The following is a 15428-nucleotide window of genomic DNA, read 5'->3' on the forward strand; positions in this document are numbered from 1 at the left end:
CCTGTTCCCCAGCAATGGCCCTGCATGGCGGAACCAGGACTCCTGGGAGCCCCATCACAGAAGCAACGGTGAAGGCCTGGCCCGAGCCAGCTGATGGGTCCGCAGGCAAACTGCTACTTAGCCCCGCCCTTTGGTCCTGTGTTCATCCACTCAGAGTCCTCTTGCCCACTCTCCTTGCCAGTGAGTTTTTCCCCACAATAGTCCAAGGACGGGGGCCTTTCTCTCCATTCCCACAAAATGGATATAGCCCTCATTTCTAATAATCTCTTGGAACAACCTTTGCCTTCATTCCACCCTATTTACCCTCAACACACACACACACACACACACACACACACACACACACACACACACTCGCCTGCAGAATTGCCTTCCTTAAATACTCTTTGAGCAAATGGGAGCAGTGAATGATTCCGCTCTGTGCTCCCCCTGTAGTCAGGGACCATATGGCTCCTCAGGATTTCTATCTCAAAATGTTCAGAAATAAGAAATTGCTTCCCCTCACAATCCTCTTTAAGTTTTATTTATATCCCAACTTGCACCCTGCTGGCCTTGGCCAATCTTCCCACAGAAGCCAGGTCTGAAGACTTTGTTTTTGTTTTTTTTTCTTTTTGAGAAAAGAGATGGGAAAAAAAATGATAAGGCAAAACACTCAGAAATCAAGTCCCTTCCCAAAATCATAAAGAAAAGAAAGGCAGGAGTCAAGAATAGGATCAAAGGGCTCCTTCTGGACCTCATTTGGTGCTTCACTGCATATTAAACAAGAAGATCTGAGTATCGGAGTGAACCTTTGGCTCTGTCACCTACAGAGACAAACCAACCCGAAAGTTTTCCAGGTCTACACATGAAATTTAGATCGGTTTAAGGAGCAGCTTGGCGTCTCTCCTCACTCCGAGCACAAAGCCACGGGTGTTCAGCTCTGTTCCAGCTCCATACCTGCTCCTTGACTAAACGGCGTCATTCCAGACTCAATCTGGGCACAAGCCACCACAGTCCCCGTCTTCTCTCCATTTCAACAGCGGGACGGTACGTGTCATGCACGGGCTCTTCATTTCCCGCTACAGTCCTCACATATATGTGGGCTTCTTCCACTCCCGTGATATCCTTCTCCCGTGCGGGTGATCGCCTAGGATTCTTGGGAAAACAAACAGGTGTTTCAAAAATAGAGAAAAGTAACAGCAACCAGATTTACCCTCCCACCTGAAACAACCAAAAGTCCGGAAAAACATTTAAAACAATAGTTTTCAAGACACTGGACATCAGGCAAGAAAGGATATGACCCTTGAGAGACAGAAAACAAATGAGGAGAGGCCTATACAGCCAAGTTTAGTGCCTTGGCAGGTTCTTTCAGGCCAATCTCTTTTGATTAATGTTAGCATGGTATTTCTTTCTCATTCCTTTTACCTTTGATTTATCAGCGTCTTTATATTTAAAGTGAGTTTTTGTGGGCAGTATATAGTTGGATCTTGTTTTTATATCCAATCTGATATAAATTTTGATTTTTATATCTCTGCCTTTTAATTGGGATATTTAGACCGTTTACATTTTTAAAAACATTTTGCAGATTTTTCTTTTTAGAGAGAGAGACAGAGTGCGAGCAGGAGAAATGGGTAGAGGGAGAGAGAGAGAATCCCAAGCAGGCTCCATGCTCAGTACAGAGCCCAATGACCTGGACCAAAATCAAGAGTCAACCAACTGAGCCACCCAGGTGTCCCTAGACCATTTACATTTGATAAAGTTACTGATGTGGTTGAGTTTAAATGCACCATCTTCGTATTTGTTTCCTCTCTGTTCTGTCTGTTCCTTGCTATTTAAAAAAATGTTTTCCTGCCTTCTTCCATACAGATTTTAGGAGCCTCTTACTGAGTTCCATGAAACAAAAATCTGTTGGGATTTATATTGGAATCTATATTTATCATATAGAATGATTTGAGGTTGTTCAACATCTTCAGCTTTTGAGTCTTCCTATCCAGAAGCTTGATGTAACTCCCATTGTTCAGGTCTCATTTAATATCTTTTACTGAAGTTTCATTAGTCTCCATAAAGGGGTTACAGTTTTTGTTAGATTTATTCCTTAGCATTCTACATATTTTTAATACCACTACAAAATGGGATTTTTAAAAATGACTTTTTCTAATTGATTCCTAGTGATTTTTAGAAAGGCAAATTACTTTTGTATATTGATTTCATATCCAGGTAGCTTGTTAGAGTCTTTGCTTAATTCTAATAATTTATCTGTAGATAATTTGGCTTTTCTATGTAGATAATCATATCATCTGGAAATCATGACATTCTCTTTCTTCTTTTCCAATCTTATATTTTCTACTTCTTTTTCTTCTTTATCCTATTTCTTTTTTAATCTTTATTGAGGTATAACTGACAAACAAAATTATAAGATGCTTAAGGAGTATGATGTAATTATTTGATATATGTATACATTGTGAAGGAATTCCCCCCAATCAAGTTAATTTCTACTTCTTTTTCTTATCCTACTGCATTGACTAGGATCTAAAGTACAGTACTGAATAGAAGTCAGTATTGAATAGAGCATCCTTGTTTTGTTTCCGATCTTAGAGAGAGTTCATTAACATTTTACCTTTAGATATGATGTGTGCTGCAGATTTGTAAAATAACGATGTCTTCTTATAGGTTAAGGAAGTTCCTATTTTATTTTCAGTTTGGTAAAAGTTCACATCACAAATGGCTGTTTAATTTTCTTGGACTGTCTTCTGTTGAGATGACCACACAATTTTTCTCTTTTAATTTGTCAGCGAAATAAATAATATTGATTTTTTAAAATTAAAAATTTTTTAATGCTTATTTATTTTGAAGGAGAGAGAAAGAGACAGAGTATGAGCAGGGGAGGTGCAGAGAGAGATGGAGACACAGAATCCAAAGCAGGCTCCAGGCTCTGAGCTGTCAGCACAGAGCCTGATGTGAGGCTCAAACCAACCAACTGTGAGATCATGACCTGAGCTGAAGTCGAACGCTTAACCAACTGAGCCACCCCAGCGCCCCTAAGGTTTATTTATTTTCAAGAGAAGGAGAGAGAGACAGAGTATGAGCAGGGGAGGGGCAGAGAGAGAGGGAGACACAGAATCCGAAGCAGTCTCCAGGCTCCGAGCTGTCAGCACAGAGCCCAACACGGAGGTTGGATTCATGAGCCATGAGATCATGACCTGAGCCGAAGTCAGACGCTTAACTGACGGAGCCACCCAGGTGCCCCTGATTTTCTTTTTTTAAAGTGTATTGATTTGTTTTGAGAGAGAGCATGAGCATGAGCATGAGTGGGGGAGCAGCTAAGAAAGAGGGAGAGAGAATCCCACGTAGGCTCCGTGCTGTCAGCACAGTGCCCACCGCAGGGCTCGGTCTCACAAACTGTGAGATCATGACCTGAGCTGAGATCAAGAATCAGACACTTAACTAACTGAACCACCCAGGTGCCCCTAAATTGACTTTCTAATATTAAATCAACCCTAAATTCCTGTCCAGCCAATAAAAACACAGTGAGAACTTCCTTTGTGCCTGAGCTTCTCTGGGCCGACTCTTTTCCACACGTGTTCACACTGGACTTTGCCTGTACATGGAAGGCTTAAAAGCCCTTAGCTTGCTTACTGTATTAGTGATCTACAGTGATTTTAAACAAGAATTCTTACCTCAGCAATCTTGGGATTGTCATAGATTTCTGAAATTTCACATGGCCTCTCACTTTCCTAAGTTGGTAAAAATACATTTAAAAGGAAAGAATAAATGAAGGATCCCAGCAATTGCCCATGACCATGATTAAAATCAATGGTTCTTAAACCTGCATGCACATAAGAATCATCAGAAAGCTTCAAAAACAAAGCAAAGTAAGCAAACAGGTGATAACTACCTCCTCAAAAATTCCATACATGAGAAATATCATTCTAAGTTACTGCAAAAATAAACCAGGGTTGACAGTGGGGAGAAGTGGGTGGCAGTAGAGATCAAACAAGGCTGGCCACGTTTTGATAATTGAGTTCACTACACTATTCTCTTTAGTATATATTTAAAATTCTCCATGCTCTAACTCTATTGTCCAGAAGTGCTCATTTAATTCGTTTTGGTGATTGGTATTTTTGTAGCCTCCTAGATGATTTCAAAGTGCATTGAAGGTTAAGTAACTATGACTTAAATATTAACAACACCAACAACAACCACAATACATCTCAATATGTTTAAAGTTTACAGGTTGTCAACACATCTTTACAACCATAATCTCAATCCATCTTGACAACCTTGCCTACCTCTTAAAATAGGGAGGGCAGTTTGCATGACTCCTGTTTTGGAGTGGAGTGAACCAAGGCATGAAAATGTGGACTCACTTGTTCAGGATCATATAACTCATTAAATGGCAGAGCCCGGGGTAGAGCCTTGTTTGTCTATCTCACGTTAACGCTTATCAATATGAGAAAAAGCAGGATTGTTCATAAATAGAGGATAGCATTAGAACCCAGAGTCCACACAACATTGTTGTATTACAACCACGGAAGCCTCTTGGATATTGGTCTGGGTGCCCTTTGAGTTCTGAGCATGGTCTCCAGAGTAATCCGGCATTTGCAGGGGTGGGGTTGGTAGATTCCCTTGTGATTGGTGTGTGCTCAGATGTAGAAAAAGGGCAAAGAGCAACAGAGCCACCTACTTGTGGACATGCCCTCACCATAGACACCTCAGCACCTGTTCATCTCCTATCTTTCCTGAGATTATCTCCACTCTCTTTATGAAGACTGCGCCCTTTTGTTTCTTGACTTTAGAGAACACACCCCTAGTACAGACGTGCGTTTGCCATGGCAACCCATGTCCCTCTCCACTGCCACTTTTTGCCACCCCAAATACCATCCTTGTTGCTACAGATTTCCTGAAGCAAAGGTTGTGTGACAAATCGGCTCTGCCTGGAGCATACTATCTTGAGTCTGAGATAGAAATTGGGAGGCAGGAATGTCCACCATTGTGTCTCCAGAAAAGATTCGGATTCTGACACCCTCAGCCCAAATCCAGTTCACTGAAGTCCTGATTCCTGCTGATACATCTAGACCCAAAGAAGCTTCTAGTCACCTCAGTGGACTCCTTGCTTCTGCTTCTTCGGCGAATCAGTATAGATAGTAAAGCCACCAGCAGGGCTGCGGCCACCAGGGACGGGATGCCTGCTGCTAATCCAAGAGAAGGCCCACAGTCCTGGCACAGAGAGAGAAGGGCAGAGTCAGGTCCTCGAAGAATATAGGAAAAGTTCCATTGATTACAAATAAAACAAAGCAAAACCCCACATGGCCTCTTAAGTGTCATATACAAAATCAAAAGGTAATAAAATACAGTGAAAAAATGATTGCAACATCCACCACAAATGACTCATGTCTTAGGACTTAATTTACATAGTTTAAACCAATGGAGAAAGGGTGATAATCAGGTAGGAAAATGGGCAAAGGATATGAACAGGCCATTTCTATGAACAGAGGTACACACATCTCATCAACACAGCAAAAGCTGAGAATCATTTCAAAAACTATATAAATAATAAATATATAGCTGGATCACTTTTCACGTGATGAACTCACACAGGTGATCAGCATGCAGATGAAAACACAAAACATTGCCGGAATCCTTGAAGCCACCCTGTACTCCCTTCCTCTAACAGCATGTGTAACCACTACTCTGAAATCCATCATCATACATTAGCTTTGTTTGTTTGCCAACATCATCTAGATGCACATGAAATGTATGTACTCTTTTGTGTCCAGTGTTTTCTGTTTAACGCTTTGTTAAATCTGTGATTTTTGCATGCTCTCCTTAATTTTTAAGTTGAGCTGGTCATAAGAATAATTGTTGAGCTGCACTCTGTGCTCGGTGACAGTTCACGCATCAAACTTTAATCTTTAAAGCAAAGGTAGGAAATGGCTAGAGCATTGTCATTCCCATTTTATAAGTGACCAAACCAAGGCTCCATAATTTAGGGATATACTTACTGTTTCTTTCCCACCTGTTACAACTGAGGAGGAAGTCTGTGTGAAAAAAGAACACGCATCTTGAAGAAACAAAATCTGCATATCATATAAGAAGTCCATCTAAGGTTAAGCGATCATGCCCAAAGTTCACCCCTTTGCTAAACTTTCTATTGAAAACAACATGTGGCAATACATGCCAAAAAGAACCTTACATGATTGCTTTCTAGGTAAGAAGGAATAAAATCTGGCTATAAGGAGAGAGAATTCAGAAATTCAGGTGCTTTGTTATTGACCCTGTGGATTTGCAATAAGACACTTTACAACTCACAAAGGCTTTCTTCTGTCCCTAGTCCCCACACCCTTCCCAGCATGCTTTGGACCACTTGTTCACATTGCTAGAAAGGAAAGAGATACTACTACTGGTGGACAAAGTTTCTTTATGGAAGCCTTACTTATTTTCAAATATACAACGAAGCAAATGGCTTTGGGAGATATCTGAAGTTGTGAATATCTATGAGTACATGTGTCCAGTTCATACCTCTGCCCAAGTGGGGGAACCAGATTTCACCCATTTAGGAGATTGTTCAGGTGAGAGTCTTGCCCAGATCAATAAATCTCAAGGGACAGAGCTCCACATTAGCCACTAACTGGCATAAACTACACTAAGTTGTGCCCTTTGAGGTTAAAAGCATATGTCCCTGGCTCACACTCGCCCAGAGTTAAATGGTGATTTCTCAACTCAAGCAAAGGGGCCTCATTTCTTCATCTATAAACTAAGGATATTAGTACCTACCTCTAGGACTGTTATGAGGGTCCAACGAGTACCAGAAGTATACACTTTTGTCTTTCTCTTGAACTTGGCAAAGTTCTGATCAGACCTGTTATTTACTTCATCATCAACCTCAGCGAGCACGCTGGCGTCCCTGGGGCCTGGGCTTTTACTTATGGTCTCTATCTTCCAGAAAATGAAATAGTAGATCTTAGAGAAGTTACAGGTCTTTTCCAAGGTTCCAAGGGTAACTATAAATCTAATCTGCCCTTGAGTGTTTGATTCCGAGCCCGGGTCTCTTTCTCAAAGAGCTGCCATCAGAGGAGGGATTTATACTTAAATGGTTATACTTTTACCTAAACGCAGACTCACGCCGTCCCCCGGTACTACTTTAATGCTATCTACCTAAAGTGTTCCATTTCTCAGGGTGGCGGAAAGAGTCCAATATTGTTTCAGGTAAGATGTTCTGTCATTAGATTTTAGAAATTCACTTGGGCTGGCTTTGGGGAGAAAAGGGGAGTTAACTCTAAAGATGCAGGGATGCCGCGTGGAGCCAAAGGCCGGCGGGAGTCTGGCTTCTCCGGGGACTGGAACCAGCCCTCTAGGCACCTCTCCCTCTGCTCATCTCTCCTGGGCACACGTGCTCTTCTCTGCCTGTTTGCTTCCTTCTTTCACTCTCCAGGTGGATTTTTCTGCCCTGCTAAAATTGTGCCAACTAACAATTAAGAAGAACTTACTGAGTGCCTGTTCAAGAACTTTTCCTATATTTGCTCATTTGTTCTTCACAGCAGCTCGTGAAGAAGGACAATAATGACTCCCGGTTTACAGATAAGAGTGACACACAGAGAAGTGAAGTAACTTGTGTGAGGTCACACAGCCCTAAGTGGTGGGTGCCAAGTGGTCTGGCCCCAGGGTCTATGCCCTTAACCACTGTGCTACACTGCCTTCCATGACCAAATGCAGCACCCCAACCCAGTGTTTGAAATTGACAGTTCAGTACAGCTCAGCATAGACAGACTCGCATGTGTGCCCCTGTTCCAACCCCCCTGCAGACAGGCTCTGATGAGTCAGGTGTTCACCTCTCCCCTACCTCCTGGGGCCCTGGCACTCCGGGTCATTCAGCTGCACCACGAAGGGGAGGGTCATGCAGTAGAAGGTAACTGCCGGGCAGTATGACCAACCACCCAGAGAACTTGCCCAGGATGTAGGTCATCAGTGCTAAAACCAGAAGGCCGCAGACTAACCGGGATGACTGTTTGCCCTACATAGGAGGAGGGGACAGTCCTCAGAGAAATGGGCTACTAACAAAGAAAGTACTACAAAAGGTGATGAGCAGCATCATAAAAGCTTCCCACTTACCCCAACTCACCTCCACTGCCCCGAGCAATGGCTTCTCGTTTCTCCGAGTCACCTTCATAGGCTAAGCCAAGCCAGGATTAGACAGAACCTGGGATCTCTATACATTTGCTGAGTTCAAGCAGCTGGGGGGAATGTTCCAGCAGTGATCATATTATAAGATTATAAGATTTTGACAGGTGAAAAGAGGGATGGGGAAGTTTGTGTGAAGACAACAGGCAGAGGCTGAACAGGAAGCAGAGCAAGTCATGGCTCTGCCAGGAGGACATAGTGGGTGCCCGGGGAGGTGAAGGACAGAGAAATCCAGGGTGGCCAGGAGCAGGCACCAGAAGGCAGGCCGTGAGTCACAGGTGGCACCTTTCTGCTGCTCTCCAGGGCTATGCCCCCAAGTTACAGTAAAAATGAACACTGGCTGGGGTGCCTGGGTGGCTCAGGCAGTTAAGCGTCCAACTTTGGCTCAAGTCATGATGTCACAGTTCATGAGTTCAAGCCCCATTTTGGGCTCTGTGCTGACAGCTCAGAGCCTGGAGCTTGCTTCAGATTCTTTGTCTCCCTCTCTCTGCCCCTCCCCTCCTCACATTCTGTCTCTCTCTCAAAAATAAGTAAACATTAAAAAGTTTTTTAAAAAAATGAACACTGGCTTAGGCATCCTCCTACCAGTAGATTCAGTTTATTCTCTTTGAATCACCATGTCACTTATCAGAAAAATTTGCCACAGCCAAACCACTAAAAATCTGGGCCAAGAAAGTGCCTAGCTCAGTCACAGCAGCGCTGTACTGGTTAGAAAACAGCCCTGGCTGTGTTACCTCCACACAAGGGGGAAGAAGACAGAAGAGCAGCTATGGACTGAGACTGTGCCATCATCAGCTGATGATCTCCATTTGGCTTGCAACTCCATGCCATATTCAAGAGCCATCAACTGTTCATTCCTGTCTCCCCAACAATGCCCTTCTAGAACATATACTAAGGAAATCATCTTCCCGTGCAGACAGGGATTTAGCTATAACAATTTGTATTACAAAATTATTCTTAATTGTGGTTAATCAATTAAAGAAATAATTCACTTGAAGGAATACCATATGACTATCCTCAGGTATGGTTATAAAGCCTGATGGAAAGTTTTTTATCATAAAACTATATAAAATCATACATAGAGTAAGAACACAGTGGTACAGAGACAACAAAAGTCAAAATATATATAAAGTCAAACAGGACTAGAAGGGGCAACACCAATGTTTTCTGCTGATGGGAATTTAGGTGTTTTGAATTTTTTCTATTTTCCTTTTAAAATGTTTATTTCGGGGCACCTGGGTGGCTCAGTTGATTGAGTGTCTGACTCTTGATTTGAGCTCAGGTCATGATCCCAGAGTCACGGGATCGAGCCCTGCATGAGGCTCTGTGTTGAGTGTGGAACCTGCTTAAGATACTCTCTCTCTCTCTCCCTCTCCCTCTCCCCACCCCCCTGCTTACACATACTCTCTCTCTCTCTGAAACAAAGTGTTTATTTACAATTTTTATAATTGAAGGCATTTGTCTCAGCGGCACCCCGCCCTCCCTCCTCCAACTATTCATAAGTGCCTTTGACAGCCTGCAACTCATGCCCTGGCAGGGGCTCTGTGTGATGTGCTCTGCGCCCCCTCCCCCCCCCCCGCCAAGTCAGGGGTGCTGACCTGCCTGGTGCCCGGGGCCTGCTGCACTTACCGTGTTGGCCGGCAGAGTGAAGTTCAGTGAGAAACTCTGGAGGAGAGAAGGAAACATTAACACTCCAGGAAGGGTCAGTCAGGCTCCTGACCCCTCTACCGACTGTCACCCACCCAGTGGCTCACAAGAAACCCTACTAATTCCACAAGCTCGGTCATCTCCCAATTTCTGCTCCTGATCTCAGCCCCCAAAGAAGGAAAGGGTGCACAGGAGGCTGGGATCAGGAGTTCCTCCCTCAGTATCATGTCAACTTCACCCCCTTCTCCCCTCCTCAGATCCCCAGCCAAGGCCAGATTAAGGGGCCAGCCAGTAATTGCCTGACGGGTCCCAACCCAGAGGGCAGCAAAGATAGTACTAAACATTCAGCAAAATGCTCAAAGTTGTTTTTCACCAGAACTCCTTTTAGGGAGGGAATTGTGTGAGTTTTTATTTTTTTATTTGAGAGAGAGAGAGAAAGAGAGAAGGGGAAAAGGGAGGGAGACAGAGTGAGAATCTCAAGTAGGCTCCATGCTGAGCACAAAGCCCAAGGTGGGACTTGATCCCATGACCCTGGGATCATCACCTGAGCTGAAATCAAGAGTCAGATGCTCAACCAACTGAGCCACCCAGGCGCCCTAAGGGATTGTGTGAGCTTAAAAGTATCTGGTACCTTCTGCTGGGGGTAGGACGTAAGACCCACAAGGATCGTGCTCCAACAAGAACACCTGCTCCTTAACCCCCTTCCCCTTCCCGGGAGAGAGAACCTGAGAAAGACAAAGCTTTAGTCTGTGCTGAGTCTGAGGCACAGGTTCCCAGCTGGAGCGCAGCTGCTCAGGACAACAGAGGAGAGGGTGACCCTCTGTACCCTCCCCTCACCCCACACCCAGCCTCACCTCTCCCCCAAATATGGAGTCAGTATTGAAGGACTGTGAGCTCCATGGGGCACCAAACTGTGCTCCTCCTCCCTGTCCCCATCTTCCGTCACTGCAGTTTGGGCCAGCCAATGCCACTCTTTCCAGGCTGCTCTTTACTGAGACCAAGATAGATACTCTTCAAGGACAATGTTAGAGCAAAATGAATATCTGGGCCACCTTAGGTCAGGGTCTTCTTTTTTTTTTTTTAATTTTTTTTGTAGTTTTTTATTTATTTTTGAGACAGAGAGGGACAGAGCATGAGCGGGGGAAGGGGCAGAGAGAGAGGGAGACACAGAATCGGAAGCAGGCTCCAGGCTCTGAGCTGTCAGCACAGAGCCTGATGCGGGGCTCGAATCCACGAACCATGAGATCTGACCTGAGCCGAAGTCGGATGCTTAACCAACTGAGCCACCCAGGCGCCCAGGTCAGGGTCTTCTTGCTCAAGGTTCCTAACCACTGCCCTTCGGGCCAACACCAACCAAGCCCAGAGATGCTGCAAGGACACTCGGTGGCCATGGTATTGAACACAGCTGCCCAGAGCCTTATCTCATCAGTGGATACTGGGTACTGATGTCAGCAGACCCAAGACAAAGCTTCCTTTGGGGGGACAGAGAAGAGGGGGAGCAGCAACAGGTGGGGCAGCAAACAAGCAGCATGTGCTGTTTATCAATATCTGGATGACGAAGATTTTGGCCAGTTTCAGAAAGACATTCATATTTTGTAAAGACATGGTACAGTGCTCCCATGGAAAGGAAAACATCACATAAATTTGGGTGGGGGGAATCTGACACAGTATCCTTCAGAGAGGCAGCTGGGTGGGCTGAAGCTTCAAGTCGCCTGATCTGGATTCCAGTCCAGACTCAGCCACTTGGGAGCTATGTGACCTTGGAAGAGTGACTCAAACTCTCTGGTCTCCACTTCCTCCCAGCAACTCTATTCTCCCAGGCTCAGTTTTTCCATCCTTAAAAAAGGGATAATGTTAACTCGCCCTGCCTGTCTCACAGGATAAGCCCAAAGGAAACAACATCTGTAACAGCTCCTTCCAAACTGTAAAATACTCTAGGCGTGTGGGGGTGGGGAGTCACACGGTGTCATGTTTTTTTAAGACCTGGCCAGCACCGAGCAAGGCACAGGGAAGCCACTTGGGAAGTTCTTACTGGGTGGAATGGCATGCACAGATCAGCAACATTCCAAGTACTGGAATTTGCCACAATACATTCATTGCTGGCCTAAGCACCATACGATATCTTCAGATGAAGGCACATTAGGAGCTCACTGGCCAAATGTCACTCATGATAAGTTTGCCATTTGTGAGGGGAAGAAGGGAGAGATGGGATAATTACTCACTGTTATTGAGGGGACGTTGTGTGTCAGACACCGCATGCATAAGCACCCCATAAGGGGAAGGCTATAATCCCTACATCGTGAGTGTGCGGACCGAGAGCAAGAGAGGTTGCTGGTAAGTGGTCTGAGTCTGGTTAGATCACGGATCTTCCTAACTCCAAAGCCAGAATTCAACTCCTTTTAATAATCTCTTTAATAACAGAACCACAGAAGCCTCTTCTAACTTAACAAACTTCTTTTGATTGAGTCATACCCAAATATGTGTCACAAGTCAGTAAAAAAAATCAGAATGTTTCCAAAGCAACTCACAAGTACGTTGCAGATCGCGCAAAGGAAGGTGACTCCGCAAGTGAGGTTAAAGGCGTGGATCAAACTGCTGCTTCAACAGGGAAATGAATTTAGCTGAAACGTCTACTTTGCACCCTTGTTGTGTGTGGGGTTTTAAAACCAAAACGTTAATATTAAAATGAAAGATGAGATCATCAAATATTAGAGGAGAATTGATTTAATGATTAGTATTTTGCTTAGAGGAAAATAATAAAATACCAAGTCCCTTGAAGTCACAGTACCCAGAGTAGAGTCACGTTTGCATTAAGAGATGTGAGCTTTAAATGCCTGGGAGATGTGTTTTACAGTGAGGAAAGAAGAAGGGGTGAGAAAAGCTACTACCCGTACTCACCATTTCTGACGGCCTCCCAAGAACCTTCTCCAGATGCTGCCCGCGGCAAGCTCCTTACTTGCTGGTGTTATTGGCCTGTGACTCACATCTGCAGGAGAATCCAGCTGGGCGAGCGAGGGTGACACAAGGGGTGGCTCGTGAGAGCTCTGGCCAAGCCTTGTATGGTCAGGGGAGTAGCCAAGTCCTCTGCCCACCCCTCGGGAGATGGCATCCTGCTTCACGGTCACTGTGTATGGCCCGGGTTATCCACCCTCTTTGTTTTCATTTTCTCTCCTTACTTTCCAGGCTCGTTCCTCAGCTACACCTCCAGCTCAGCAAAGAACCCGCAGTTGGCTTGAGAGCTTGGTGGCTTTGCAGCCAGGGACTCTTTAGAAACAATGGGTTACACAGGCTGAGGCTGGCTGCACCCTCCCCCGCTGCAGGCTTCGGTGTTGACCGCTGTCCCAGCAATGATGACACCCACTGGTATCAACACAGATGATGCCCGTGTGACGGGGTTGGAGTCTGCTCTGTATTCGAGGGACCACGGGAGGCTGCCACAGTGAGCACACTCCCTGGTCAATGAGAGGCCTCGCCTCCCTTCTGCTCTCACATTTTGAGTGGGGACCCTCCTAGAGCTGGAGGAAGCCACTGACATGGCTGCTTTATATTTTTTATGAGTTCTTTGTTAAGAGTTTGCTTCTTTAAATCACTGAGGGAATTGGAGTCCCATGCCAACGAAACTATAGAATTATGACCAATACATTTGGTCACTTAAACAAATGCATTCATCATGATTCAACAAATCTTTTTGACAGCTTCTGTAGGTCAGGTGGTTTTCTGGGTATGGTTCAGGGCTTGGCAAGGCCCCAACTCTTGAGGAATGTATGTTCCCACAAGAGCAGGCGGACCCCCAACCAGAACAAGTGAGACCCGCTAGGAGAGGAGCAGACGAAGTGATCGGCATGACTAAACAGTTGCTTTAGATGTCCCTGAGAGGTGACACTTAGGATGCATGTGAAAGAGGAGAAGACGATTGCAGGCAGAGGGAACAGCATATGCAAAGTTCTGGAGCTGAAGTGGGCACAGCCCGGAAGGAGGTCTGTGTGCCTAAAGCAACATAAACTTCTGAGGCAGTGACCTCAGAAGAAGTAAGACACAGTGAATCACATAGGTGGAGTATGAGAAACCAAAGAAACAAAGAAAAAAGAGACAGACAAAATACCAGACTCTTAAATATAGAGAAGAGACTGGGGGATGGGTAATACAGGTGAAGGGGATTAAGAGTACCTTTATCACGATGAACACTGAGTAATGTATAGAACTGTTGAATCACTGTAGTGTACTCTTCAAACTAATATAACACTGTGTGTTAACCATACTGGAAATGAATGAATGAATGAATGAGATGTCTTAACAACAGCAACAACAAAGGACAGAAAGAGTAAGGGGACAGATGGGGTGAGGAGTTTAAGTGGGAGAGGAGCATGAGCTAAGTCATGTTGACAGTGACCCTCTTCTCTGGGAAGCCTGGATTACAGTGGAAGAGTATGAACCTGGAGACTAGCTGGCAGAGTGCAAGTGAGCAATGAGCACCTTTCGGTGCTGGTGACTGCAATAGATAGAAGTGTCCTAAAACCCTGACACTTCACATGCAGCACAAGACAGTTGTATAAGTAGTTTGGCATTTAAGCCATTTTGCATTAAGACCAACCTTAGCATCTTAAAAAAAATGGTTCCTTATGACCCTTCACTGATATGATCCACAAAATTCCAAATATACCCCAAAGTCCCCTCCTCTGGTCATCCCGAGAAGACTGTCCTCGACTGCATGGAACCTCTGTCCTTGGGTTAAAAATGGCGCTGTATCATAGGAAATGAGATACTCAATTTGCTCTATTTGAAGCGGGCTTATTCAAAGGACCATTTATAAAGGTACCCCTTGGGGGAAAACACAGTACCCCAAGATTACACCTGCGAGTGTCACCATCACTCCTGGGCCTGAAGGGAGGAGAGCTACCAGAGCCCAGAGAGAGCCACCTTAAAGGAGCTGTGACTTTCAGCTGTAGATGCCAGATGTGGTCCTCAGGCACACAAAGTAGAGAGAGGTGCTGAGGGACAAACGGAAGGCGTCTGTCTCCACATCTAGCATGGTCATCACGGCCCCCGGCTCCACAACAAGTATGGCGTCACATTTCCAGCCTGTCTGGGTTCAAGAAAGGTGGCAACTTTGAAGCCATCTTAAGCTCTGCTCATGACTTTCTGGGTCCAACAGGGAGCTCTGTTCTTAACCAGGCACTGGGTACTCACCTGAGAATAGAAGGGCGCTGAGATGATCCCCCTTTTCGTATGTTCAAGTCCTGTGACATTGGAGAAAATGTCCTCAAGAGGACCACGCTTGTCTGAACTAGTCATACAAATCCAGGACACATCAATAAAGCCACATTCTTTAATGAAACAATTCTTCCTAGACAGACATGTTAGCTCCCCTTCCACTTTTCTCTTTGAAACTAACATTTCGTGAAATGTAAAATTACACAAAATAAAAAATACAATATATTTATAGATAGCACTCTACACAGTTTTTCTTTTTTAAAAAGAAACCTTTTAGGTGTTTGGGATTATTTTTCAGAGGTTCTGTCTATCAAGGAAACTTGGAAAACAAGGGAGTGGAAGCCACGGGAACATTTGTTTGCAACCTGAACAACAATACCACGAATTATTTGAGACTCATCAAATGGACCAGA

The 15428-nt window shown here is 44.7% G+C and overlaps 1 protein-coding gene across 1 annotated transcript; it reads right to left on the bottom strand.

The window, feature by feature from the left end:
* Positions 1–501: 501 nt before the first annotated feature.
* OPALIN (oligodendrocytic myelin paranodal and inner loop protein) lies at positions 502–13154 on the bottom strand. Its single transcript, XM_039230173.1, has 7 exons — positions 12981–13154; positions 12703–12806; positions 9787–9822; positions 5982–6017; positions 5077–5196; positions 3657–3713; positions 502–1134 (listed from the first exon to the last, which is right to left on the bottom strand). Exons 2-7 carry the CDS (start codon positions 12703–12705, stop codon positions 958–960), a joined length of 429 nt encoding a protein of 142 aa, XP_039086104.1. The 5' UTR covers positions 12706–12806; positions 12981–13154; the 3' UTR covers positions 502–957.
* Positions 13155–15428: the final 2274 nt, after the last annotated feature.

Source organism: Hyaena hyaena, unplaced genomic scaffold (genome assembly GCF_003009895.1).
Source record: "Hyaena hyaena isolate Hyena2069 unplaced genomic scaffold, ASM300989v1 scaffold_44, whole genome shotgun sequence".
NCBI classification, from domain to species: domain Eukaryota; kingdom Metazoa; phylum Chordata; class Mammalia; order Carnivora; family Hyaenidae; genus Hyaena; species Hyaena hyaena.